General features: G+C 33.7%; 2 protein-coding genes across 2 annotated transcripts; one reads left to right on the top strand and one right to left on the bottom strand.

Moving 5' to 3' along the window:
* Positions 1 to 10129: 10129 nt before the first annotated feature.
* On the top strand, positions 10130 to 18704 carry LOC142621835 (vesicle-associated membrane protein 711). Its single transcript, XM_075795203.1, has 5 exons — positions 10130 to 10554; positions 15777 to 16606; positions 16857 to 17047; positions 17405 to 17568; positions 18247 to 18704. The coding sequence occupies exons 2-5, from the start codon at positions 16390 to 16392 to the stop codon at positions 18335 to 18337; spliced, it is 663 nt and encodes a 220-aa protein (XP_075651318.1). The 5' UTR covers positions 10130 to 10554; positions 15777 to 16389; the 3' UTR covers positions 18338 to 18704.
* Positions 18705 to 19424: 720 nt separating this feature from the next.
* LOC142624607 (protein FAR1-RELATED SEQUENCE 6-like) lies at positions 19425 to 23431 on the bottom strand. Its single transcript, XM_075798257.1, has 3 exons — positions 23257 to 23431; positions 22518 to 22576; positions 19425 to 21482 (listed from the first exon to the last, which is right to left on the bottom strand). The coding sequence occupies exon 3, from the start codon at positions 21479 to 21481 to the stop codon at positions 19475 to 19477; it is 2007 nt and encodes a 668-aa protein (XP_075654372.1). The 5' UTR covers position 21482; positions 22518 to 22576; positions 23257 to 23431; the 3' UTR covers positions 19425 to 19474.
* Positions 23432 to 25584: the final 2153 nt, after the last annotated feature.

Genomic DNA, 25584 nt, shown 5'->3' with positions numbered 1-25584 from the left:
GGCATCTGATTCCCTGGTGTGATTTGCAACCAAATATGAGAATTTTTAAACATTCTTAAGGATTCTAAGACATTACCTCATACCAAACACCACATTAATATTTTCAAACTAATTTATTTTTGCAACTTATTTTATAGTATTAACTTAGATGTCTAACTATAGTTTACATTTATATTAGTTTTTGTAAGACACTTATAGTCATTTATAATTGTTTATTTATTTATTTTTTGTTAATATAGATTAATAATTTTTCGGTTTTTATTATTATTTTAATATTGTCTTCTAATCTAGCCCCCACTGGACCGAAATCTTGGCTCTACCACTATATATATATATATATATATATATATATATATATATATATATGAGTTGGGTTCAAGTTATACCTAATGTAACTCTAAGCAATGTTACACCACCCAATAACTTGTTATAAAATTCATATTTTGATAATTCCACCATTGAATTACATGTTTTATATGTTTTTAACATTCTTGCCAATTTTCATGTCAATTGGATGTTATTTACTATTCGATTCATAAATTCATCTTTTATGCATTATTTTAAACAACAAAAATTTGAATTTAAATAATTGATTGATGACATGGCTATTAATCTTTGATCACCATGAAAATTTACAATAACTTGTTATAAAATTCATATTTTGAAAATCCTACCACTGATTACATGTTTTATATGTTTTTAACATTCTTGCTAATTTTCATGTCAATTAAATGTTATTTACTATTCATTCCATAAATTCATCTTTTATGCATTATTTTAAACTACAAAAAAAATCTTTGATCACCATGAAAATTTACAAGTATGAAGAATATACGAAGATAATGTAATCTGGCGGTGGATTTTTCAAAATTCGCATCCAATTAAAAAATATTGAGTAGTGTAACATTGTTTAGAGTTACACCCTTGAACATCATGTGAATTGAGGCTTCCAGCTTTGCTATCTTTCATATGCAGACAAACAACTACTAGCCAGATAAAGTGCAAACCCTGTTAAGAAGTAACTAGCAAAAATTTCAACAATTTTCACTAATTTGCAATTAGTGCAATACTATTTTTATTTTGGGCCTCTGTTGATATCATTCTTATTATATATACTACACCAATTACAACTTGTCACCAAAACATATAAGAAAAAATATTATAAAATTTGTGGGGATTTAGGTTTATTGCAAAATAGAGATATGTTGAAGAAAATTACACAAAGCTTCGAAGACAAAAGCAAATACTAAATCAAAATAAATAGAATTGTTATCTAAAGGGCCAAAGCATGGAGAATTTTTTAATGACCTTCAACTTATAGTATTTCTATATCATATTATATTATTATATACTGTGTAACAAAAGTTAGATTCTAGAAATAGTAGTTGTTCCAAGTTGTAATTTTTTCTTCCGTAAGTGGCTTCTTATTATTCTTATACTAAGTGGCTACCTTTAACTAAAAATTTGATAAATGTGGATTCTACTAAATGGGAAAGGATTCCCTAATTGAATCCTCCCATCTTTTTGTAACACGTGCCAATTATTTAAATTTAAATACAATGTATCTTACACCTATATAAAAATTAGAAGGAATTAGAGGATTCCTTCTAATACCTCAGCACAATCACCTAAATGTACAACCTGCCCTCAATATGAAAGATTTAAATAATTTTAAAAAAAAAAAATTAGTGTCAGGGTTTTCTTGAAAAAGAGAGAGAGAATAGGCTTCTGTTTATACTTAACATGTTTTAACTATTGCAAAATATTGAAACATATATTATATAGAAGGAGAAAGAAACGATAAATCACAACACAATCATGGATTTTGGCATGATTTTTTTTTATTTAGTCCTATGTGTTACGGTGGCTAAAATATTAACTCCATGGATCTTTAACAACATAAATTTGTTTACAATCAGGTTGTAGATTTATAGCTCTTATACTTCCAAATATGTATCATGGAACTAAGCATGGTGTTGCAAATATCCCCTACGATGGGAAATTAGTAACAACATAAAATATTATGGTCCATAGATGTAGTTGCACATTTATAAGAGATTAAGTTTTACACTCTTCAATCCCAACATGTCACAGCATCCATCACATATTAAACAGTAGGCACAACCACACTCAATCAATTCAAATACCTATATGAAAATCCAATTCAAGTAGGAGTTAATTGAGATGTTATTTGATGTGGCAGGATACATTAAGTTTTAAGTAAATAGTTGATGTGACAATCTCTAATTGGATGTGTAAACATGGATTTTACACCTTATTCTTATCAAATTCGAACTTCTTTTTTAAACTACGTGTTAAGTTTTAGACCCCTTAAACACAATATGTTTAACCTAGTTATTTAGTCAAGTGATTACTTAGATAAATTATTCAGTTCTAGGTTAACACATATAAATCATATCATGTGAATAATGCGGAAATATAAAGAATACAACGATATGATAATCCAGAAAAACTAAACCGGTAAAAAACTTGGGGAGGATTTAACCTAGCTATCCTCAAGGTAGAAAAAGATCCACTATGAAAGAATTGAAGTTTTTACAATAAGACTTAGACCACTAACATCTTATTGCTACCTCGTATAGAAAACTTACTACCACGACCACATGACAGTCTTGAGTCCATAGACTACTTCTTTCCTTAATCTACTACAACCACAAGTTCTCCTACTTGTGACTTTGAGACTCCACTCAAAGGTTTCAAATCTTCTTTAAGTTCTTTAAGCAGCAACTGAAGCGATCATCAAGCTCTTGATATGAATCTTAATCTTGATATCCCTATGTGTGTGTATGAAGATAAACACCTCTAGATCTCACAAAAGATTTACCACACAACTCTCAAAGGAACTTTAAAACGTAGCTAGGGCTTTTCCTTTTATATGTGAAGTAAAACATAAATCCTACACATCAAACGGGCTTGGGCTAGATTGGAAATTCTACAAAAAATTAAATCTACATGAGTTTCGATCGATCAAATCTAATTTTCGATCGATCGAGCCTTGCAGATTTTGTCCAATAATTTCTGCAATCACTTGATTCCAATTTTACAATTAAACATACTTTGAGTAAGCCTAAACCTAGACTCTATATTTTGATCATAGTTTGCCAACACATTACATATTGAAGTTCTAATACATTAGTCTCTAAAGTCTTAGAACCTAACACTACGGGGTATAAATAAGCTTTATTTTCCTAAGAATGCATCAAGTTGTTACACATCAGGTAAAGCAAGAGAGAAATGATAGATATAATTGGATTGGATTGCTGATTAGTAGATGGTCAAAATAGTCTAATAAGAGTTCCACTTTAAAATAAGTAAAAAGAGACAAAACAAAACAGTACTCACCTCATTGTCTTTCACTTTTAGCCCATTATTTCGGTTTAGATAGACTAATTAATATCATGTTCTCCTTTGATATTGGAGACTTGAATCCAATTACTTTGTCCAACCCAATATATACTTGTATTGGTAGTCGCATTAACATAATTTTTATTCTTTTTAATTCAATCCCGCTTCAAATCCAAGACATCATTGATCATTCATTCCTTATTCTCCAACTTTAGCATGCTTGATGGAGATTTTCTATAGCTAGATTGATCCCTAATTGAAAATAAATGGAGACCCTAAATTAAATGAATGGAGCAAAAGTAGTACTTGATCTTAATATATTTAGAATTAGTTCTAAAGTTCTCTTCTAATGTCAAGAGAAGGGCTATCTAGTGCAACTTATAATTTTATAATCTTGCCACCATTCCTTGCCTAAGTTTCTTCTTGCAAGACTTTTGAGGCTTCTATTCCTAGGATTTTGTAATTTTTCTATCTTGATATATCTAATTATATATTAAGGAGGACACCCCAAGTAAGAATCTGGCAAAGACCAAGAATTACTCATTCTTAGCATGTTAGCTGTCAGCCCTTCTTTATTACTCCTCTTGCGTGACTATAGAGAATGTTCTGAAGTCATCTTCAGTAGGAGCTGTTAGTTAACAATTCAACCATGGATACCTTTATTTAATTTTTTTGTGAACACATGGAAGAAGAACAATTGAATGTAGCCAAATGACAAACCAATTGAAACTTCTGGTTTTGTTGTTGATGTTGTAGTTAATGATTGTGGCTCCAATGTTATGATGGTTTTATTATTCTACAATGCTCTGAAATTCACATGAAATAAAACAGAACTGTGATACAATCCTCCACTCTATTTAGAGTTCTAGTTGTCCAAAACAATTCCATTAAAATTTTATGGGTAGGAATAAAATGGACAATCTACCAATCCTAATCCATTTCAAAACACTCCAATAACACAGTGACTTAGTGTCCACTATTTCTGGTAGTTCCAATATAATGACACTAATAATTTGAATTACCCACCACCCTTTTACCACTTTAGTACCAAATCCCACACACAAATTTTATATAAATAAAACTAAACCATTGAAGTTGCAAAGATCAATAATTGAGACAAACTCATCACTATTTCAAATTAAGGGAATGAAAACTAAATGAGAGAGAGAGATGAACCTTAGTGAGAATGATATCGAAAAGATCCATCCCTGCTTTTGAACCCCCAATCGTTGTTTGGTGATTGAAATTTTCATAGGAAAAAAAAAACTGAGTTTGTAATGGTATGGCAGGTAATTGGGTAAGATGATGGACCGTTTGAGTGAAGAAAAAAAAACCTCCTTTGAGTATGTTTGTTTAATCGACAAACTCTATCAATCTCTGTTTTTAATGTGGCTCATAAGGGTAATAGATAGGAGAGAGAGAGGATTTACACTTACATGATGGACCACCAAAGCTAGTTTTAGGATGTATCTCTCTATTCTTTGAAAAGAATCTTGTCAAAGGATGATTAGTCAAGTCATTATTAGCGTCTTTGGAAGTGGTAATATTTTGTGATATTTGGAAGAAATGAATATTGCATAAAAGATTAAGTTTGAAGCCGAAATTTGGATAGAGAGGAGTACCAGTGGAGTTGCAATTTGTTACTGTGTTAATCATTATCTGCTACCATCTGTTGTTGTGTTGATCATTAATAGATGGTTCCATAGTTGTAGGACTTTTAATTTGTAGATGAGGTCTATCCTTAACACATTGCCATTAATTTCCTCTTCATTGAGTTTCCTTTTGCGTGAAAATAAAGGGTGGGAAGCATAGGCGGAGGGGGAGTGGGTCGACCATGTCTCTTATCCCTCTCTGTTTCTTCCCTCTAGAATTTTCTCTCTTCTTTAGAGCACCATTTAACGCTTGCTTCATTTGACTCCTTGGTATTCACATGGCTGTAAATGCGATGAATATTTGAATGGATATTTATGATGTGATCTTAGTTTTGGCAAAAAAAATTAAGAAATTTTTTGACACATATGGTACAAAATTGTACTCTAATTTCATATTTGAATTGAACAATTGGAAGGATAATTATAGTGTGGTTCTCACATAAATCTAGACACATGGCACAAAATTAGAACTCAAATTTGAAATTCTAATTTGAATTTTTCTCAGCTTCACCTACTATTATTATTATTATTATTATTATTATTATTATTATAGATTAGAGGATTCAATGAGAGAAGATCTTATCTTCAACAAAATTAACAATTTAAAGTTTTAAATATAGACTATTTATTTGGCAAAAATAGCCAAATACCACTATTTTTCGAAATTATTAGTATTTTACCACTGTTTAAAAAATATTTAGCAATGTACCACTTTTTTAAAACTCGAGTCTTTGAAACTTGAGTTTGACATGAAACTTGAGTTTAAGAAAATCGAGACCCATAAAAAATGCCACACGAAACTCGATGATGTAGAACCTAAGTACGTTGCAATGTGTTACTCGAGTTTAGTACTCGAGTACCATGTATGAACACACCACTCACACAGTCACAATTGTTGACTTATTTTTTTCTTTTTCTTTTTTCTTTTTTTCTTTTTTTTTCTCATTGGCTTTCAGTTTTATTTCTTATTCTTCCAGGTGTGGGTTTCTCTTTTTTCTTTCTTTTGTCAGGGTCACGTGGGATGGGAGGCCACAATTGTTGACTTATCTCTTTTTTTTTTTTTTTTTCTCATTGTTCACAGGCAAATAGTTTTATCGCAAGGAAACTCGAGTTCTAAGTAGACTTTAATAGTTTAAAAAAGTGGTAATTTACTAGATATTTCTTAAACAGTGATAAAATACTAATAATTTTGAAAAATAGTGGTATTGGCTATTTTTGCCCTATTTATTTTATGCTCAAAGTTCTCAAAATCTCTCTTAACTTCAACTTCTACACAAATTATTTAAATCATATTCAAGCCCTATACGATACATCAACCTAACAATATGACTTCAAATTCTACACAAATTTTTTAAACCAGAATATAACTCATATCTTTGCTCAAAATATCTCTAATGCTCTCTAGTGTATAAGTGTGTCTAAAAGGCTTGTTGTGTTGTATGCTAGAACTCCATTCACCTTCCAATGTAAACATGTCTAACCCATTTCTCTTACATTACAGTTAGGGTATGTTTGGATACTGCTTATTTTGCTGAAAATTGAAAACTAAAAACATTATAGCAAAATAATTTTTAAATATGTGAATATTTTTGTAGGACCCATTTTTAATAAAAGTTTTGTTGAAAAAAAAAGTTTGTGGGTCCCGTGAACAGTGCACGGGACCCACTGAAAAAGCCACTACAGCCACAAAAACGCACTTCTAAAAAAAAAAGGAAATGCGGACGCAAACGCTATCCTTTTCATCAATACCCAAACGGGTACTTAGTCCCAATAAATATCAATGTTTAATAAATTAGATGAAGCTGGTCTTGGAGTGGTCATTCGCAATTTTGAAGGTGAAGTTACGGCTACACTTTTAGAAAAAATCCATATACCACCATCCGTTCCGACTTTGAATTTGTTGGCAGCAAGACGAGTGGTATAATTTACCCTTGAAACAGGTTTCCACCATTCTTCCTTCGAAAGAGATTCAAAGACTATTATAAACTCTCTATGTAGTGGTGGTATGGATCAATCTCATGTTGCCCACCTTGTAAAAGACACTCTATCTTGTGCAAGCTCTTTACAGAGCTTTTCTTTCTCTCGTGTTGTTAGACAGGGTAATGTAGTTGCATATGTCTTAGCCCAAAAAGCAAGATTTTCCTTCCTTTTACAAGTTGGGAAGGAATTTGTTCCACCAAACTTAAACTCTTTTGTTTTGACTAATTTACCAATTCATGAATAATAATGTAGTACGTTCTTTCTTCTCAAAAAAAAAAAAAATCAGTATGGGAATCCAATTTTTTTTTGGATGGGATGTGGGCTTCCAAATTTAATAACACACTAACTCCTCATTTATCATATTAAAGTCCCCTATTTTTTCATTAAAAATTTGCCAACTTATTATCCATTAATTTGTTAAAATAATATATTAATATTAAAATGCTCAAACATTTTATTTTTGTTCTTCATTACTTAGTAACACAAGAATTATAGTGAAAAAATAAAGTTAGTTATTAAAAAATATTGCTTATATGGAGTAGTAAATAGTAATGGCTCATAAGAGCATCTTCAATGGTATGGCTAAAGGCAAAATATTGTCTATAATAGAGAATGAGACCATAAAAATGGTCTCCAATGGATTCTCTATGCTTGGATTTTTTTTTTTTTGCTGATGAACAGTAGCTCATCAAATCTAATAGGCTACTGTACATTAGCAATCCCATTTCTGGGATTAAAAAATTACACCGGTCCTTTATTATATCAATTCTTTCTCTCTCCTCCACATTTCTTTTTTTCTTTCATTCTCTCCGTTGCTTCTTTTTTTCTCTCATTTTCTCACAAAACAATTCTTGCTCTCATAAAACTGATATAATTTAAACAACAAATCTAAAATCAAAACAACAACAGCAGCAGATCAACAACAGAAAAAAAAAAATTAGAACAACAATAAAAGATCAAGGAAAAAAAATAGAAGCCGTTCTGAATCATTCTCTCCATTTCTCATATAATCCAAACACAAAACAAAATCCAATTCTTAAAATAAAATTGAATCAAAACAAGCAAATATGAAAAAAAAAAAAAAAAAAAAAGAGCAAGCCGATCTGACCCAACCTGGTCGTGGGGAGGAGGACGAGTGGCGGTGGGATGGCAGACGGGGTAGTGCTGCATGGTGAACTCCGATCTCCACCGGCTTTGTCCTTTCGGCGACCTCAATCTCCACCGGCGATGGGGCGGCGGACGAGCAACAGTCTCTCTCTCTCTCTCTCTCTGATGTGCTGGAATGTTCTTGAGGTGAAAAAGAAAATAAAAGAAGTGGGGATAGAGATAGGAGTTGTGTGGAGGAGAAAAACAAGAAAAGAAAAAAGAAAAAAAGAAATGAAATGTGTATGGATGAAAATGAAATGAAAGAAAGAAAAATAATATCAAAAAATAAAAATCCTAAATGAAAAATACTACCACAATATTTTCACAATAAATTTTAAGTAACAGATTGTTATTAGTTAATATTGGCAAGCAAAAAAATAATTTCAGTAGTGGGTTCAAATTAGAACTAGTAATAACTTTCCACATAAATTTTTTTGTGAAAGTATTGCTTAAAATGTTCTGAACATAACACTTCTCATTGAAAAATATAGTTGTTAAAAAAAGAATAAATGATGATTAAAAAAAGAATACACAATAAATGAAGAAATAATATTTAAATGAGATAGAGAATGGGATAGATAATCTATTAGAAAGTGTATTGAAAAAGTGGGTAGGTAATAGCTAAATGTCACTGTTCATTTTTCAAACAATACAAAAATTTGGAGAATCTACTAGAGATGCTTAAACTCCCAAACTTTATAAAAATTTTAAAAGAAATGCTGCTCAATTTTAGCTAAAAAAAAACCTGGCTGCTAAGAAATATGCCCAACCCAAATTGCCCGAGTGACTCGACCCAGCCCAAAGGCACACAGACGTTTTCGTTTGTTATTCGGTTGACTGCGGATTAGCTATTTCTCATTTTCCTCTTATGTGGCGTTTGGTACGTGAAAATTCACATTACTCTTGGCATCTAGATTCCTAGGAATCACATTCCTAAGAATGTCGTTATTCCTATGTTTGGTTTCATTGGGAATGTCTTAAGATTCTTAGGAATGTGAGATGATAATGTTTGGTTTATTCCTAGGAATTTTAAATGAATTATTTATTTTTCCTATTCTATCCTTAGATTTGAACGTGAACTACCAAGTCCTTAAAAAAAATCTTCCTCTAAATAAATAATGAAAAACCAAATATAAACAATTAATTATGAAAATTTCATTAAAATTATAGTCTAACATTTCAAAATGACAGGTATAATACAAAATAACTATCTAAATTCTCAAATGCTTTTATTCTTAATAATAATTTTAAAAGAGTTTAATTCATAATAATTTTTTTTATATTTGATCTTTATTGATTAAATGATGATGAAAAAGGGTTAAAATTGTCAATCTATAAAAAATACAATTTCCTTTAAGCTTGGGAATCTGAATTCCCAACTGTTTTAAAGGGAATCCACATTGAGGGGAATCTAGATTCCCCTGGCATCTGATTCCTTAGTGTGATTTACAACCAAATATGAGAATCTTTAAACATTCCTAGGAATCCTAAAACATTATCCCGTACCAAACGCCACATTAGAGAAATCGTTTGTTTCGAATTGTGGCAGTTGTTTGATTTATTTCATTTTTTTTGGACTTGTGGTGGGCTAAAAACTTAGTTTATTGGGAAATATTATGAGATTTGTTGGGGCTGACAAAAGAATTCTTAAAAAAAATAAATAAATAAATAAGGTACATTTTTTGTCCTTGGTTGTTTTCATTCTGGCTTTTTACCTTTCAGATTATCATTTTGGCCTTTAATGTTAGCTTTGTTTTCATATTGGCCATTATGGTTCACAATTTTCATTTTCATGAATGGTAAAATGAAAGGTTAAAATGAAAATTATAAATTGTAAAGGGCGGAACAGAAAACTAAATCAAATATAAAAGGTCAAATTGATAATTTTGAAATGGAAAGGGACAAAATGGAAATAACCTCAAATTTCAGGGCCAAAAGTATAAGCGGCTGATCAAATGGTTTTTGGATAGGCTGCCAAGGGAAGTGATGTGATTTGTGTGTCCCCTGAATCTATCAGCCAAGCTTCATTAGTCTGTGCACTGTTGGAAGCTGAGACCATTGCTGCAAGTTTGACAGGAGGATGCATTCCTTGGTAGGCAAAGTCCTCCAATCAAAACAATCAAGTACCGTGCGGCTTGCCTTGCCATAGATCTGACACACTAGCCTTGCATTGGTTTGCCGCTTATTCTCATTTGGATGATTAATAAAAGAAGGTTGTGCAGACTAGACCTGTAGGTGAATGTTGCGGGTGATTGCCTCTGACTCTTCCTATTTGATTGTTGTTGCTTCCACAAGCTCTACCTAAGCCTTGATATAGGTGAGCTTGAAGTTATCATGGCCATTGTATATGGATCTCAATTTATAGCCGTCGGAGTTGTTCCTCAAGGATTGCTCCTTTGTATTCAGCAAGGTATGCAGCTCTTCAAAACTGAATCATTTATCCTTGTTTCAAATTGCTAATAAAAAAGGAGATCATTATTTCCACATATGAATTGTAACAACTAACTAATTATCCTTCACTTTGTTAATCTGTTGCATGTAAGCATCATCAATATCGTTATTTTCTTTTCTGTTATGGTCATGTTTTCTATGTATTGGCTTATTCTTAGACAAAACACACTTTATTTGTAATTGAGTAGATCTAAATTGGGTTTATGTGTCAAGAAGTATGTAAAGTTTACATCCTAAGTGGTATCATTTTAGACGTGAAGATTGATCCAAGAAACAAGTGAAAAAAAACAGTTTCAGTAATTCTCGACACTAGCTTCTGTGTCGAGAATTCTTTATTAAGTCTTGCTAGATGCCAGTGCCAAGAAAAGTAGTTGCTGCGTTTCTTGTACTCCTTTGGGTTCTGTAACCAAGCAAAGTCTCTAGCACCAACATTGAAGATTTTATTAGTGTTTCTACGTGAAGCTGTTGCAAATTAACTACAACAATCAAAGGGTTGTTGTGGAGTTAGTCAAGTATTGGGATCTATGCAAAGGAGTTAGTCACTGTCGATGGCAAAATTGATGCCTCGGAATAAAATATTGGGAAGCCAAGCCGAAACTCAACTATGGGCTCTTGAGATGGCGCCCAAAGGCTTTCAGTGTGATGACAAGCCTATCCAAGCAAGACATAAAAGGCTGCACTTGACAAAAAACAGCAATAAAAGCCCAATAGAAAACACTTTACAACACTTAATTAATATGTTAGTGGTCTCGTCCTGATAATACAGGGAAAATAAATTCTCCAACGATAAAGGTGAAATTACACTAGAGCCTAGTAAATTCTCTAGCGGTAAAGGTAAAATTACACTTAAAGAGTACAGAAAAGTAAATTCTCCAGCGATAAAGGTGAAATTACACTTAGAGAGTCCAGCCGTCAACGATTAAATAAGTCTAGGAAGGTGTTCACTCCTGGACGTCCTTGTTTGTTTCGGTCAAGAGAATTTATTGTACTTTCAGCCATCATTACATCAATATGATGAAAAAATTTCATTGTTACGAGTACATTATATCCTTCAATATTAAAACAAAAGGTAAAAATTAAAGGTTCCATGGGAAGAAGAAAGGGATTAATTGGCATGGTGTGAAGGGAGAGAGAGATCCTAGCTCAATGCAGCAAGTATTAAACTAAGATTTTAAGGAATATATGTGCATGAGGTATGAATGGGAAAATGTGGGTTGTTTTGAGTGAGTGGGATAGAATTAATGCTAAGGTTAAGGCTTTAGTAAGTAGTAGGCTATTTGTGGATAATTGGCAAGCGTTACGAGCTATGATTATGTAAAGGAGGAAAGAGATGTCTAAGGTTGGGTGAGTGTGGGCTAAGGGAGATGAGTTGTGAACTTGAGGAGAGCTAAATTGTAAGCAAAAATGACCAACAAATCAGAAAGTTTTCAGAGGGACTAGCTGTCTCTCTATGAGTTGAGGTGCTTATATTTTTATAGTGGAGTTTAGGGAAACATGAATTAACAAGAATCCAAAAAAACGTAGGACTCATCAGAGGAGGGAATTAGGTTTAATTATCCTAGGATTTGGCCAGAAGTAGAAGATTTAGTTTTGGGTTTGCCTTGCTTCTTTGGGTAATATGACACAGTGGGTTTTTTGGAGTGTTTTGCATAAAATGTCATGAGCTAAGTTAACCAATGAGATTAAGGCAAGTATCAAGAACGAACCATAATGCTACAACTGAAATTTGGACCCCAAGAAGTAGGATTCAACACCCTAAGCCAGGTGTCAAAATCTAAGTCCACTTCAGGGGTTCGACTGGAGATCCCTTTATGCCCTCCAAACCCCATGTTCCCAATTTTTTTCCTTTAGGATTCATAGGCTTGGTACATGAACCATGTCTTGAACGTTTTTGACATTCACAACATCAACTTGTTGAGATTTGGATAACTTGGTTTCATCCCCCCTTCCACTGGAGGAAAGTGATGGAGCTCCATCACCCATCGGACTTCTACTGATATCAAAACCTCTGGGCACTATTCACTACAGGTAAAGGGTAACGGAAGGCTGATGGGACAGCCCCTAGTTCATCCCTAAATACTTGGTTCTCTTGTAGGGGCCTCCAGCTGTACCTTGGTCAAGGATGAACAAGGGTTGGTTGTCCACTTCCAATCCTGTGCTTCCTACTGGGGTTCTTTAGATTGGGCTTGCTCATGTATGCTAGTCCATTTGGGCTGGATTTGTGTTCATCCTACAAAATGGACATCAACAATATATGTTGCCATGGGTTTTCATCCCTCGTGGACTTTTATTATTAGTAAATACTTTGGGTTTTCATAGACATTTGTAATGGGCCTTTGGGCAATGAGTTGTAGTACTTGAAATAATGAGATAAGTTTCAAAATGCCTTTGTAAATAACATTTATTATGATGAATTTCGTATCACAAGTAATGTTCATGATTCCTAATAATCACTTTATAATTTAAATGGTAAGCTTGTGGGATTTGAATAATTATCATGAGCTTTGAAGATAAATATCATGGATGTTGTAACGTAAATGGTGGCCATGTGTTTCGTGGATTTATAATATGAGAACACAATCTTCAAGAAAACTTCCTATGAGCTTTTATAAAACACTTGCCATGGTTTTTGCCATAGTAAGGTTCAAGAAATAGTATTCAACTTTTAAATGAAATAAACATGATATTTTTTGCTGAGTGTTAATAATCTTGGGCTTTTGATAAAATAGTGCCAATGTAAATTGGGCTTTTGATATTGCCAACGAGAACTAGGCTTTTGATGTTGCCAAGGAAAATTGGGCTTTTGATATCACCAATAGAAATTGGGCTTTTTGATGTTGCCAATAAAAATTAGACTTTTGATATTGCCAATAGAAATTGGGCTTTTTAATAAATAATTTGCCATGGTTTTAAATCATGGGGTTGAATCCCATTAATGAAATAGTATCACCATGAATTTAAATCATGGGCTTTCTCCAAATATTGTTAAGCACAAGAAATTCTTGGGCTTTAGAAAGAATCAGATTCCACCTTGCTGAATAATTTGGGTTTTACAAAGAATATTGGATTTTATAGTGTTTTGCATTTGTAGCCCAATTTTGTAATGGAAAGGAGAACGGATGTGGGCTAGCATAGCAGTAGTCACAAAATATTTAGGTATGCCCAATAATTTGTTTGTAACGTTTGAAAAATAAATAGGTGTTATTTAAATAATATTAGGTGTAAAAAAAATGTACCCCAACAGTCACATATTGAGATTCGTGCAAAGGAAGAAGTCTCTACAAAATCAAGTCTAATTGGGGATTGGAGTAAATGTTCAACTGTAGGTTAGTATTTTGGGATAGTCTAGGATAGTGGTAAGATTCCTTACACTTGTAACAGCTTGTTCTTGATTAGTAAATTCTTTTGGGAGTGGTGACCTGAAATTTACTCGAGAGGTTTTTGCCTTGTGAGATGTTTTCCTCATTCGTCAACAAATCATCGTATTTATTTATTTTCCACTGCACTTCGTTTATTTGGAGATTTGTTGGTGCCTCCACAATTTGCATGTAATTTGATTTAATTAATCAACTTAGGTAATTGAATTAATTAACCGGGATCAATCTATAACCCAACATTTTCTTATGCTAAGTGACTCAATCTTGAAATTTTTATGATATAGGATCTAGACATTGATGTAAATCTGTTTTCCCGGGCCTTCCACACACTTTGAGCTAAATTTTAACTTACAACTAGGGAAAGCATAGAAGGATTCATAGTCAATGTGGAATTGATGAGTGTAACCAAGGCTTGGTTACTGGTCATCCAGTTCTTATACTCAAGATTTGGCTCATATGTCCAATTTCCTGTCCTGTCCATGCGAAATTGATCTAGACAGTCCAAAGTACCATTAGTGAATTCAAGCATGGAATAAGCTTTGCGAATCAAGGTAAGCAGTTGCCAGCATAAATGTAGTTTGTGTTATCTAGCTTTACTGACATTAGGAGAGACATAATTGCATGCGAACAATGTGAGAGGTGTTAAAGGAGAGGAATTGGTGTGAGGTTAGTGTAGGAACATGAATTTGAGGATGAGGAATCCACTGAAAGCTTTGATATCATGTGAGAAAACGTGAATAAATGGAAAGAAAATAAGAAAGGAAATAAAGAGGTTTCAAGAGACTAAAATTAGTCGATCTTTTGGAATATTAGTTCTAATTTTACTACGATACATTATTTGGTACTTATACAAGTATTGCATCTTAACAGTTGTACTTAGTTATAACAAAAACATAAGAGCACTAAAATCAGATATTTTATGCCAAATGTTAATAGAATACACAAAAACCTAGTTGCAACGCAACCCACCACCCATAGCCCAACCTAGCCCTACCAAGAACCAAAGCCACCCACCACCAAGTCAAAGAGAAAGTGAGAGAGAAGAGAGATCGAAACCCACCACTAGATCAAAACCCACTGAATCCACAAACCCACCACCCAAAATCAACCCAACCTCCACTGATCAAAACCACAAAAAAAAAAAAAAAAAAAACCCAAAATTAGCAATGATGGTTGTCGGGGTGTGTATCCTTAGTAAATTTGTTAAATTCAAATCCTTGACCTTTTTTAAACTGTCCAAACAAGATATTTAGATTTTAATCACCCAAATCCAAATGCTCAAATCATGCCATCCAAATGCACCATTAAAATATAATACATTTTCTAGTATTGTTCTAATGTTCCAGCAACTTTTCTCACTGCTATATACTTATCTGGTATTTATCCAAGTACGTTCTTTTGCATTATTGACTCTAATTTTACTATTGGGCATTATTTATACTATTATTTAAGGGCTTTCTCCTGTCTGAGATCCTTATTTTTTGGGTTCAAAGTTTCCCTTATACCCTTATATATAAGTAGAGACAAAACTAAAGGACAATCCGATAAAAATACAACTCTAACTACCACTAAAACATTGCCTAAAAATAGGGTCATTCACACAAAAATAGTAATACTAGTGTTTTAAACTGAGTTTATAATACATTACATAATCAGAATACAACTACAAAAGGTTTAACCTTTGTAATAGTTGTAAACTGAGGTTATAAACAGCAGACACTAAACACTAGACACACACAACCAATGTGAGAATAAACATAACAGAATTCTAATTGATGCTAACAACTTCTGATCAACGTAACAGATAAACAATAGCTACAACGGCAGCAGCTACAGCCTACAAGTCGTGTGACAAAAAGTGTTATTGAAGAACGACAGAACCCTTTGGCTTATTATTGTGAACGACAGACGGTAGGTAGCACTGGACTTTATCAGTAAGTAAACGACATGTGAGCCAGCTTATGTACGTACGACCTGTCGTTTAGTGTAAAACGAGAAAGACACCTCCACGTGCACTCCCCTACATTCTCGAGCACAAAGAAAAAAAAAAAATAGTACTAAAAAGAGGAAACATCCCAATCCCATCTCTCGACTCTTCAATTTTCCCTTCCGCCAAATCCAACGTGAATTTCAATTTTACGTAAGAGAGAGAAAATCAAAATTCGGAATTTTTTTTTATTTTTAATTTACTACTCCCGGTTTAAAATTCCAATACAAAATAAAAAAGGAATCAACCTTTTGCCTGTCGCATCAGGAGAGAGAGAGAGAGTGTTTGAAAATTGAAACTCAAAAGAAAAGAAAAAAGGCTGAGCTGTGTTGAATGAATTGGGGACCCCAATTCTGAAAAAGAGAAAAATTCTTATTATTATTATAGCTGTAGTTGATCTATAGGGTTGTAGCTCCGTCGAATTTTGGGGATGGCGATACTGTACGCGCTGGTGGCTCGGGGATCGGTGCTACTGGCGGAGTTCAGCGCCACGTCGACAAACGCGAGTGCGATCGCGAGGCAGATATTGGAGAAGATACCGGGAAACAACGACACACACGTGTCCTACTCTCAGGACCGTTACATCTTCCACGTCAAGCGCACCGATGCCCTCACCGTCCTCTGTATGGCCGACGAAACCGCCGGAAGTTAGTTCCTCTCTCTCTCTCTCTCTCTCTCTCTCTCTCTCTCTCATCAATTTTCTGATTCTATTTCAATTTTGTTAGGGTTTTTTTTTTTGTCCATGAGATCTCAATTTCTTTTATAATTTTGTCAATTGTGGCATTAGGAGATCATAATTTGGTGTATTTATTTTTATTCAATTGCTATTTTGATATATTGATTTGTGTCTGTACCACGTAGCTAGATCTTATAGTACGATGAATGCTTGTTGTGCAGGAAGAATTCCTTTCGCGTTTCTTGAAGACATTCACCAGAGATTTGTTAGGAATTATGGCCGCGCGGTTATTTCAGCCCACGCCTATGCCATGAATGATGAGTTTTCGAGGGTTTTGAGTCAGCAAATGGAATACTACTCGAATGACCCCAATGCTGATAGGATAAATCGGTTAAAAGGCGAAATGAGTCAGGTGTGTTTTGAAATGCATTCCCATTCTGGTTTAATGCTTTTGATCCTTTTTAGCTTTTAATGGCTGCCAATGAAGTATTGGAATGCATGAAGTCATTGTGTTTGAGCCTCTCTGCTTTAGCAAATTGGTTTTTGTGCTGCTCGATGTATAAAAGTGATATTATTGGTTCATTAATAACTAAATTTGTGGGTTCTGAATTGCTTAATCAGATGTTTCCTTTAACCCTAAATGTTCGCTCAAGTGTAATATTTATGATGTGAGACCATAAAATGAGGATGATTTATATGATCTTGAATTTTTTTTTTTTTTTTTATTAAGACTATTAATCCCCAATTTTGTGAAATTGTGTTTGAATAGGTGCGGAATGTCATGATAGAGAATATTGACAAAGTTTTAGATAGAGGTGATCGCCTTGAATTGTTGGTTGACAAAACTGCTAACATGCAAGGAAATACCTTCCGCTTCAGAAAGCAAGCTCGCCGCTTCAGAAGCACAGTGTGGTGGAGAAACGTCAAGCTCACGTATGTTCTTGAACTAAAACTTCTTTGTACTAAAACTTGCATTAGAGAGAAGATGGATGGAGCTTTTTTTTTTTTTTGGTTTATGCATCTATAAGCGTTGTGTCAGTTGACATATCAGTGTGGAGTTCAGTATACTTTGAATCTTACAAAGTGGTCATCAGGATTAACTATTTTATATTCCTGGAGTGGTTTGCCAGTTTTCTCAACAACCTTATTTAGATAATTATTTCATAAGAGAACCTAAGTTTGTGATTTGAACATACAATTCCAATAGGCTGAATGGGAAGAACTTTCATCATTATTTAGTTTGGTAATATAGGAAGGAAATCCAATATATTCTCAGGATTTGTTTAACTTCCAGTTAATTCTATGATAATTCTATGATATCCCATATTAAATAATTTTAAAAGAGCAGTGTACACTTTCTTTCAATAGGAATCAACCTTCTGCTTTGAATCAACCCATTTTTTGATTCTCTCTGATTACTTTCTCATAGTTTCCTGATTACATTTTGATGTTTTGGAGATTTAAACAATTATAAAGCCACAAAATTTTATCATTAATTCAACCCTATGGTCTGGGGAAGTAACGTTTCTTGTGTGTTAACACTTAACATTATCTACCTGTGGACATGAATAACTCTATTGATCACTGATGAAATCGCTTTGAATTTTGCAGTGCTGCACTTATACTCTTGCTGCTAGTGATTGTTTATGTTGTGCTGGCTTTTGTTTGCCATGGTCTTACGCTACCCACCTGCCTGAAGTGAAGAGTGATATCAAGCCAGATTTGCATTTGATTTCCTGTTTTCAACCTTTTTTCCCCTTCTTGGTTTGGGTATATGGGTTTTTTTTATTTGAGCTTCCAATGTTGTAAGTTGTCGCTGATTCTTATTTATGCAGTTTGAAATACTCAATGTCACTACGTGTGCCTGTTGAGTATTACTCATCGACCATAGTACTGATAGTAGATTTGAAGCGGTTCAGGTTCTTTGTCGTTTCAAGCCATGGCTTGATTTTCTTGTTCTTGGTTTTATTAATCTATTTTCTTTTTGGGAGAAGGCTTGGTGAGTTGTATTGAAAACCATCTAGTTTTTTTGTTACAGATGAATGAAATTTATGGAAGGAGTTTTATTACTGCGTGGGTTTTTTTTTTATACAAGATAGAATTTCTACTCTAGTCTAATCTAAGTGTATATGTGTGTAAAGCTCCCTCTTGAAGACTTGAATCCCGGCCCATACACCCCACAAATACTTGTACTTATGGAGTGACCACTGCGCGGTGATTTTACTATGTGGATTTGAATTGTCAAGGATATAAGATAAAAATCTCTAAACTCACAACATCATTTATTGTTAAATTTATATCAAACAATTTATTATATCAATTGTTCTTCAAATCCTAAAATACAAATGTAATCATGATGAAATTCACATAAAGCTGCAGTAGGTTTCTTTGGTTGAAGTTTGATCAGAAACATTAAAGATTTTCTCCTCTTGACTGGTTCTCCTAATTCTACTTATTCAAGCATACCAGAGTTGCCTGATGTCCAGAAAATGGCTGTCCCATCTATCATTTTTATAAAGAAAAGCCGTTTAATGTACCAAAAAAAGGCTAATTGAACTATAAAGAGTAAAGACCCTTCAGGGGCACCAGAATGTCATTTTTTTTATTCATGCACTATTTTTATGCACATTAGAAATCAAAACGCTTGACATATAAGATGCAGGAACTAGGGAAAATGGGGTAAAAAAAAAAAAGAATTCCTCCAGCATCTTTAAATATTATTTTAGTTGCCACACACACATAGCATATCAATGGAAAAAAAAAAAAAAAGAAGAATGAAGGGGCCCTGGTTTATAATAAAGACTTTGGTATTTCTTAAATCCTGCACCTTAACATTCTGTCATACAAAGTCATTTGCTACATTATTAAACTTGTTTAACAATTCCTCCAATTCTTGCAACGCTATCTTATAATGTTCTTGAGATTGTGCCCCTTCTTCAACAATTGGAAGAGCACATTTATGCAGATGATTATACCAATGCATTGGATTATACACATCAATATTACCGGACTTATTGTCTAGAAGATACCTGCATTTGAAGTCTTTACTCCAACGTTGCAGAATGTAGCGAGATGGGATTTCTTCGACACCATTATAATTAAGAACATTCAATGCATGCCGGCATAGATAACCTTTATAGTTGAACAAACTGCAAATACATCGGATATCCACCTGCGTTGTCTCATACAAAACCTCATAATATTTAACTTCCTTCTCATTTCCCTCAACCTCAACACGTTCTTTGACTATGTACGTTATTATAGGCCCATTAACATTCACCTGCCTTGTGTTGAAGCAGGAGTACATCCCCTCCACCTCAGACTGGAATCTCTTAAAAATTTCTTTTGTATACACCTTAGAGACTTGCACCTCAAAATTACATCTTGTTTTCATTTCAAAGCTTGAATTTCTTGACTCCAGATCTGCCATGGCTTCTTTGAGGTGCTTCCTATGTAGAGCCAGGTCATACTTATCAACAAATTCTTTAAAAGATGTATGCTTATGTACATAACCTTCAAAAAAAGCATTCAAACCCTCATTTTCTCGGATAGGAATCATTCCAGCAAAAAATGTGTCTTTCAAGTAAACTGGAATCCACATTTGCCTGTCTTCATACAATGTATGAAGCCATTTATTATCCCCTAGTCTATGCTGCTTGATCATGTCAGCCCAAGAAGTTTCAAACTCAGCTATCTTCAATGAACCATACACTGCTTTGTTCAGTTGTCTTTTGATTGCTTCATATCCCTTCAATCCTCCCAACTTCTCTGGAACTCTCTGCATGATATACCACATACAATAACAATGACGAGCATTAGGGAAAACCTCACAGACTGCAGTTTGCAAGGGTTTACACTGATCAGTAATAATGACTTGTGGAGGGCATCCAAGCATGCATTTAAGCCATGCCCTCAAAATCCAAACAAAATACTCTACTGACTCGTGTCCAAGGAAGCCACAGCCCAACAACACAGACTGCCCATGTTGATTCACACCAACAAAAGAAATCAGAGGGATCTCATATTTGTTGGCCAAGCATGTCGTGTCTATTGCAACTGTGTCACAAAAGTAACCATATGCAGCCCTGGACCTGGCATCAGCCCAAAACACATTTCTCAGGCGCCCATCATCATCAAGATCAAACAAGTAAAAGAAGTTTGGATTTGTCAACTTCATGCGACAAAAGTAGTTATAAACTGCATGAGCATCACCTTCTTTAAGTTCCAAATGTTTTGAGTTATCAACAGGATTAATACCTTCATTGAAATTTGAGTATCCAGTATGGTCAGCTTCCAAAACAGCTGTTCGGTACAGCTTAATGGTATGTACTTCTGTAACAGGCTCTGGAGATGGTTGTGCCTTTTTGGCAGCGAGAATCATCTTTTTATGCGACTTATAAAACCGTTTGATTTGAGGACTCACTTGATGGTTGTGTTCAAGCTCAACTTCAACAATTCTCCACCTTTTGGAGTCCACCAGTCTGATGACTATCATTGCAGGACAACCTGTTCTTGTTTCCGGTCTTGGATTGTTGGCTTCACTCTTTTTCTTAAAACCAGCACTACTGCAGCTAAGTTTTGCTCTATACCGCTCTTTTTTCTTTGATCTAAACCATGAATTGCTCACTCTGATGCCAAAACCCTGTTGTTTAGCATACATATTGTAAAAATCATAAGCTTCATCAAAAGAATCAAACTCCAAACCCACAGTTGGTGATGGGGGTTCCTTCTTCGATTGTGTTTCCCCAGTTTCATCATCATGTTCCACCAGAGTGCAGTCTCCTTCAACATCATACTCATCACCTTCATCGAATACTGGCTCGCTATTAAGACAAACTTCTTCCATCCTGAAATGCAAGTTGAACATCACAGTTCAATTGCAGCATTATACACAGGCATTTATTTATATTTTACATAATTTGAGTACATCATTTTGAAACAAGATCCTAGATGACATGGACAACTTTAAGCATCACTTTTCATAATGAACCACAGGAAATTATCAAAACAGTGCTTGGCAGCCATTTTCACAGTTCTCAAAGAAGAACCGAATTTCAGTAATTTTCAGCAATTTTTGGAAGATAGGAGGGCAGACGTGGAAACTACTTAAAAAGTGACAAATTCTTTAATCTCTGATATTAGGTCAATTGACAAGCTAATCGATAATAAGTACTCTTTCAAAAAAGTGTTTACATACAAGATCAGTACATTGGCTACTACTACACCGCCATTAGCAATTCTTCATATTCAAAAGGTAATCTTGAACTCCAAATCCTATTTTGGAATGCAATCAATGCACGACGGCAAATCTTCCAAAGTTGTTGGTTGATAAGGATTTGCAGTAAAATCAGGTTGTATTTCGGAATATTGCTATTTTATCACTCAAGTAAAGTATTTGTAGATTCTTTATATCAAAGCTTTTTGAGATTTAAGTTGGAGGACGTAACCTTTTTTTTTTTTTTGATAATTTGATAGTTACAACAGGGAGGGAGGATTTGAACCTTGGATGTCTTCATTGGAGACACCAAGAGGTGCCAACCAGTTGAGCTACAAGGCTCTTGGCAAGGACCAAACTTCAATTAATAGACATTCTTTCTAATAATTGACAGCAATTTGCCAGTCATGGGCGAGTAAGAGTACAAAAACATTATGGCAACAGATACACACAAAGATTTCACGTCTTTTATTGGGTATATAAAAGGATATTTCTTAAATATCTTGAGTGTTTGATACCTATACTTAATAGAGAAACGTAAACGCTACTCGTAAGACACAGATTTAAACCATGCAACTAATACATTCAAGTTGAGGAATTCTACAACTTCCACAAGCTAGTATAAGAAGCTGCAAAAAATTATATCCAATGTCACTAGTAACAGTACCTTCAGATTACACTATATTATTGCTGATCATGCTGCAGGTGCTGAAGAAAATCACCTTCCTGGGTCCATCATCAAATCAAAAATAGAGTAAAGCTCCAAACCATCAACCATCTAATGAAAATGCCAAATGAATTAAATTTAAGAACTGGCATTAAATAACACAAGCACACGCACATGACTCACAAAATATTCAAACACGTGGTTGCATTGACCAATACCCCACAATTTGTAACACTTTTTCCAAGTAAAATTAAATTCAATCCAATTATCCGTTTGAATTTAATTGGGGAATCTGGTATTGTATGTAAGGAATTGTACTTAAGTTTTGTCCTCTATATAGAATATACATAACAGACATGCATGCCTATATATAGATATATGCACAAACGTGTGCAGTGTGTGTAATTTAATGTGAGCTAATTTGTAAAACATTTCCAAAAGTTTTAACCATATCAACTTGTACAAAAAAGAATCCATGTCAGTCTGTTATGTTTGGTTGCTACGAAAATTGATGAGAAATTGAAACGAAAACTCGTAGCTCATTACAAAAGTTCTACAACCTTCTTTTCTTTTCCCACCCCAAAATCTAAAATTGTCAGTATTTTCCAAGCTTTTCTCAGCAACCAAACAAGCACGAAAAAATTGAAGCCCTAAGTCAAAGCAGACCATGGTCTATCTAGATTCTACAGTGTTGAGCTCGAAAATTAGGAAAATAGAGTGAGAATTGAGACGATCTTACAGCGAATTCACCGAGTCGGACTCGGAGGAAAGCAAAATCGACGGTGGAATTTGGGGGTGAGTCAGTCCTACGCACCTCAGTCCGAGTTGGCTAGCCAAAGGAGAAATTGTGAGTCACACTGGGGCTTACAGAGGTTCGAGTGATCTTTCGACTTGGTAAGCTGACACGTGGGTTCAAATATGGGGGCACTGTTTTTTTCTACCTTTTGTTTCGGTCTTTTTTTTCTTTTTCTTTTTTGTTTTAATATAAAAAACTTTTCTTTTTTTTTAAAAGACAGTTTCAATCTATAAGCGTATACTCTTGATAATATCTTTATTATGAAACCAAACATTAATTGATTTTTTATGTAGTTAAGAATTGAATTTCAAATATCTTATTCAACTATTAATTGCAAATTTATAAGATTTTTCCTTCAAAAAGTAAGAAATTTACGGAATTTTATGTCTACCTTCTTTTTTTTTCCCAACTATTATATAGGCAAGTACAATTTTTTTTTCATAATGTGCTAAGATAGACCATTTTTATTATGCATCAATTATAATAGATCACATTAACAGTTATGAAATAATTTCTCTCTATAGTTATTATATATCTTTTCTTTTGAATTAGTCTACTCTACTAACCATGTCAAACCATGGGTCCATGGCAAAAGAACTGTTGAATCAGCAAAAACGATTTTTGGTAAAAAAAAAAAATTGCTAAAATAATATGAAGTGACTAAAATATATAGATCCATATTTTAAGTGTCCGCTTGGCATGATTAATTTTGCCAACTTATTTTATTATTTAGTTTATTTCTGATATTATTCATGGGTTCCACTGCATTTTTTGGTACTATTCATAGGTCTTATTATACTATTTCAACTAACTTTTACCTTTATATATGATACTTTCAGCAAAAAGTTTTCAGTTTCAGCAAAATAAGCGAATTCCAAACAGACCTTAAGTGAGATAAAAAAAGGATTCATGTATCGATTTGACATCCAATTCGAAAAAATTTTGTCTATATCAATTACAAAACGAAATTTCTATAGCAAAGATTCAACAACATATATATTTCCCTAACCTAAGACACTTGTATGATGTTACCACTTAATTTAATTTAATTTATATTGGAACAATTATGAGGGGAAAATGTTAATAATACTTGAAATAAATTATAAAATATTTGGAATAAAAAACATGACATGGCTTTATCTCCTAGATACAATCTAAAAAAAATGAAATACAAAACTTATTATCACAGATACAATCCAATTAAGAAGATTATTACAAAAATGATTATTTACAAATAATACCTAATTTGCGTCATCTGTACTAAGTTCAGAGGTAATGTTATGGGGTTTGGAAGATGTTAGGCATAAACTCACCCAGTAAAAGTGTGCATTTGGCATAACTTAATTTAACTAGTTTATTTTACTATTTAACTTATTTTTACTACTATTCATGAGTCCCACTGCACTTTTTGGTACTATCCGTGGGTCTAACTATACTATTTCAACTAACTTTTACTTTTATCTACAATACTTTCAGCAAAAAAATTTCAGTTTCAGCAAAATAAGCGAAGCCAAACAGACCCTAAGAACCTCTATTTGTATGGTACAATGGCCAGTATAAATGTTCTACCCATCCATCATACAATTAATTAACAAACAATCAGAAATAACATTGTGTACGTTTACCATTCACAATGAGCGAACCAGTAACATAACCAAGACAAAGGCAAAAACATAACTTCCATCCCTCGCCCACTAGTATAAAAGGGAGATAAGGCATATAAGGAGAAAAGACCCAGAAAAAAAGAGCACATTAAGCCTATTATTCAACTTAGCAAAGTGTTTGTAATAGTTGAGATTTTCTCTTTAGTGTAAGAAAGAAAAAATATCCTGCCATAGGTAGGTCATCACTCTAAAAAAAGGGGTTCCTCAAAGTGAACCAGCCAAGACTTTGTGACCCACTGTTTCTTTGTAAACAATTGATGATTATCATCACTGAATAAGAAACTAATGTATTATTCAACACATATTGGTTCAGTAGTACAGATTGTCTTTTTCAGCAAACAAACCAAGTCCATCGGCTAAAATAGCTAAATACCACTGTTGGCAGAAATATGTAGCGATCTACCACTGTTTTGAAACTAATTGGCAATCAACCACTCTTTTGGAACTTGAGTTTGGCAATTGGCACGTTACTTGAGTTTTAGGAACTCAAATTCCATTAAAAATTGTCATCGTGGCAGTGACTGAGCTAGACTTTTTAAAATTAAAAAATCCACCTCGAACTCGAGCTTGTGGAGCTCGAGTTCCTTTTGGACTTGTACTCAACTGA

The sequence above is a fragment of the Castanea sativa genome, chromosome 1 (assembly GCF_040712315.1).
Source record: "Castanea sativa cultivar Marrone di Chiusa Pesio chromosome 1, ASM4071231v1".
NCBI classification, from domain to species: Eukaryota; Viridiplantae; Streptophyta; class Magnoliopsida; order Fagales; family Fagaceae; genus Castanea; species Castanea sativa.
This window is presented reverse-complemented; position numbering and strand designations above follow the sequence as displayed.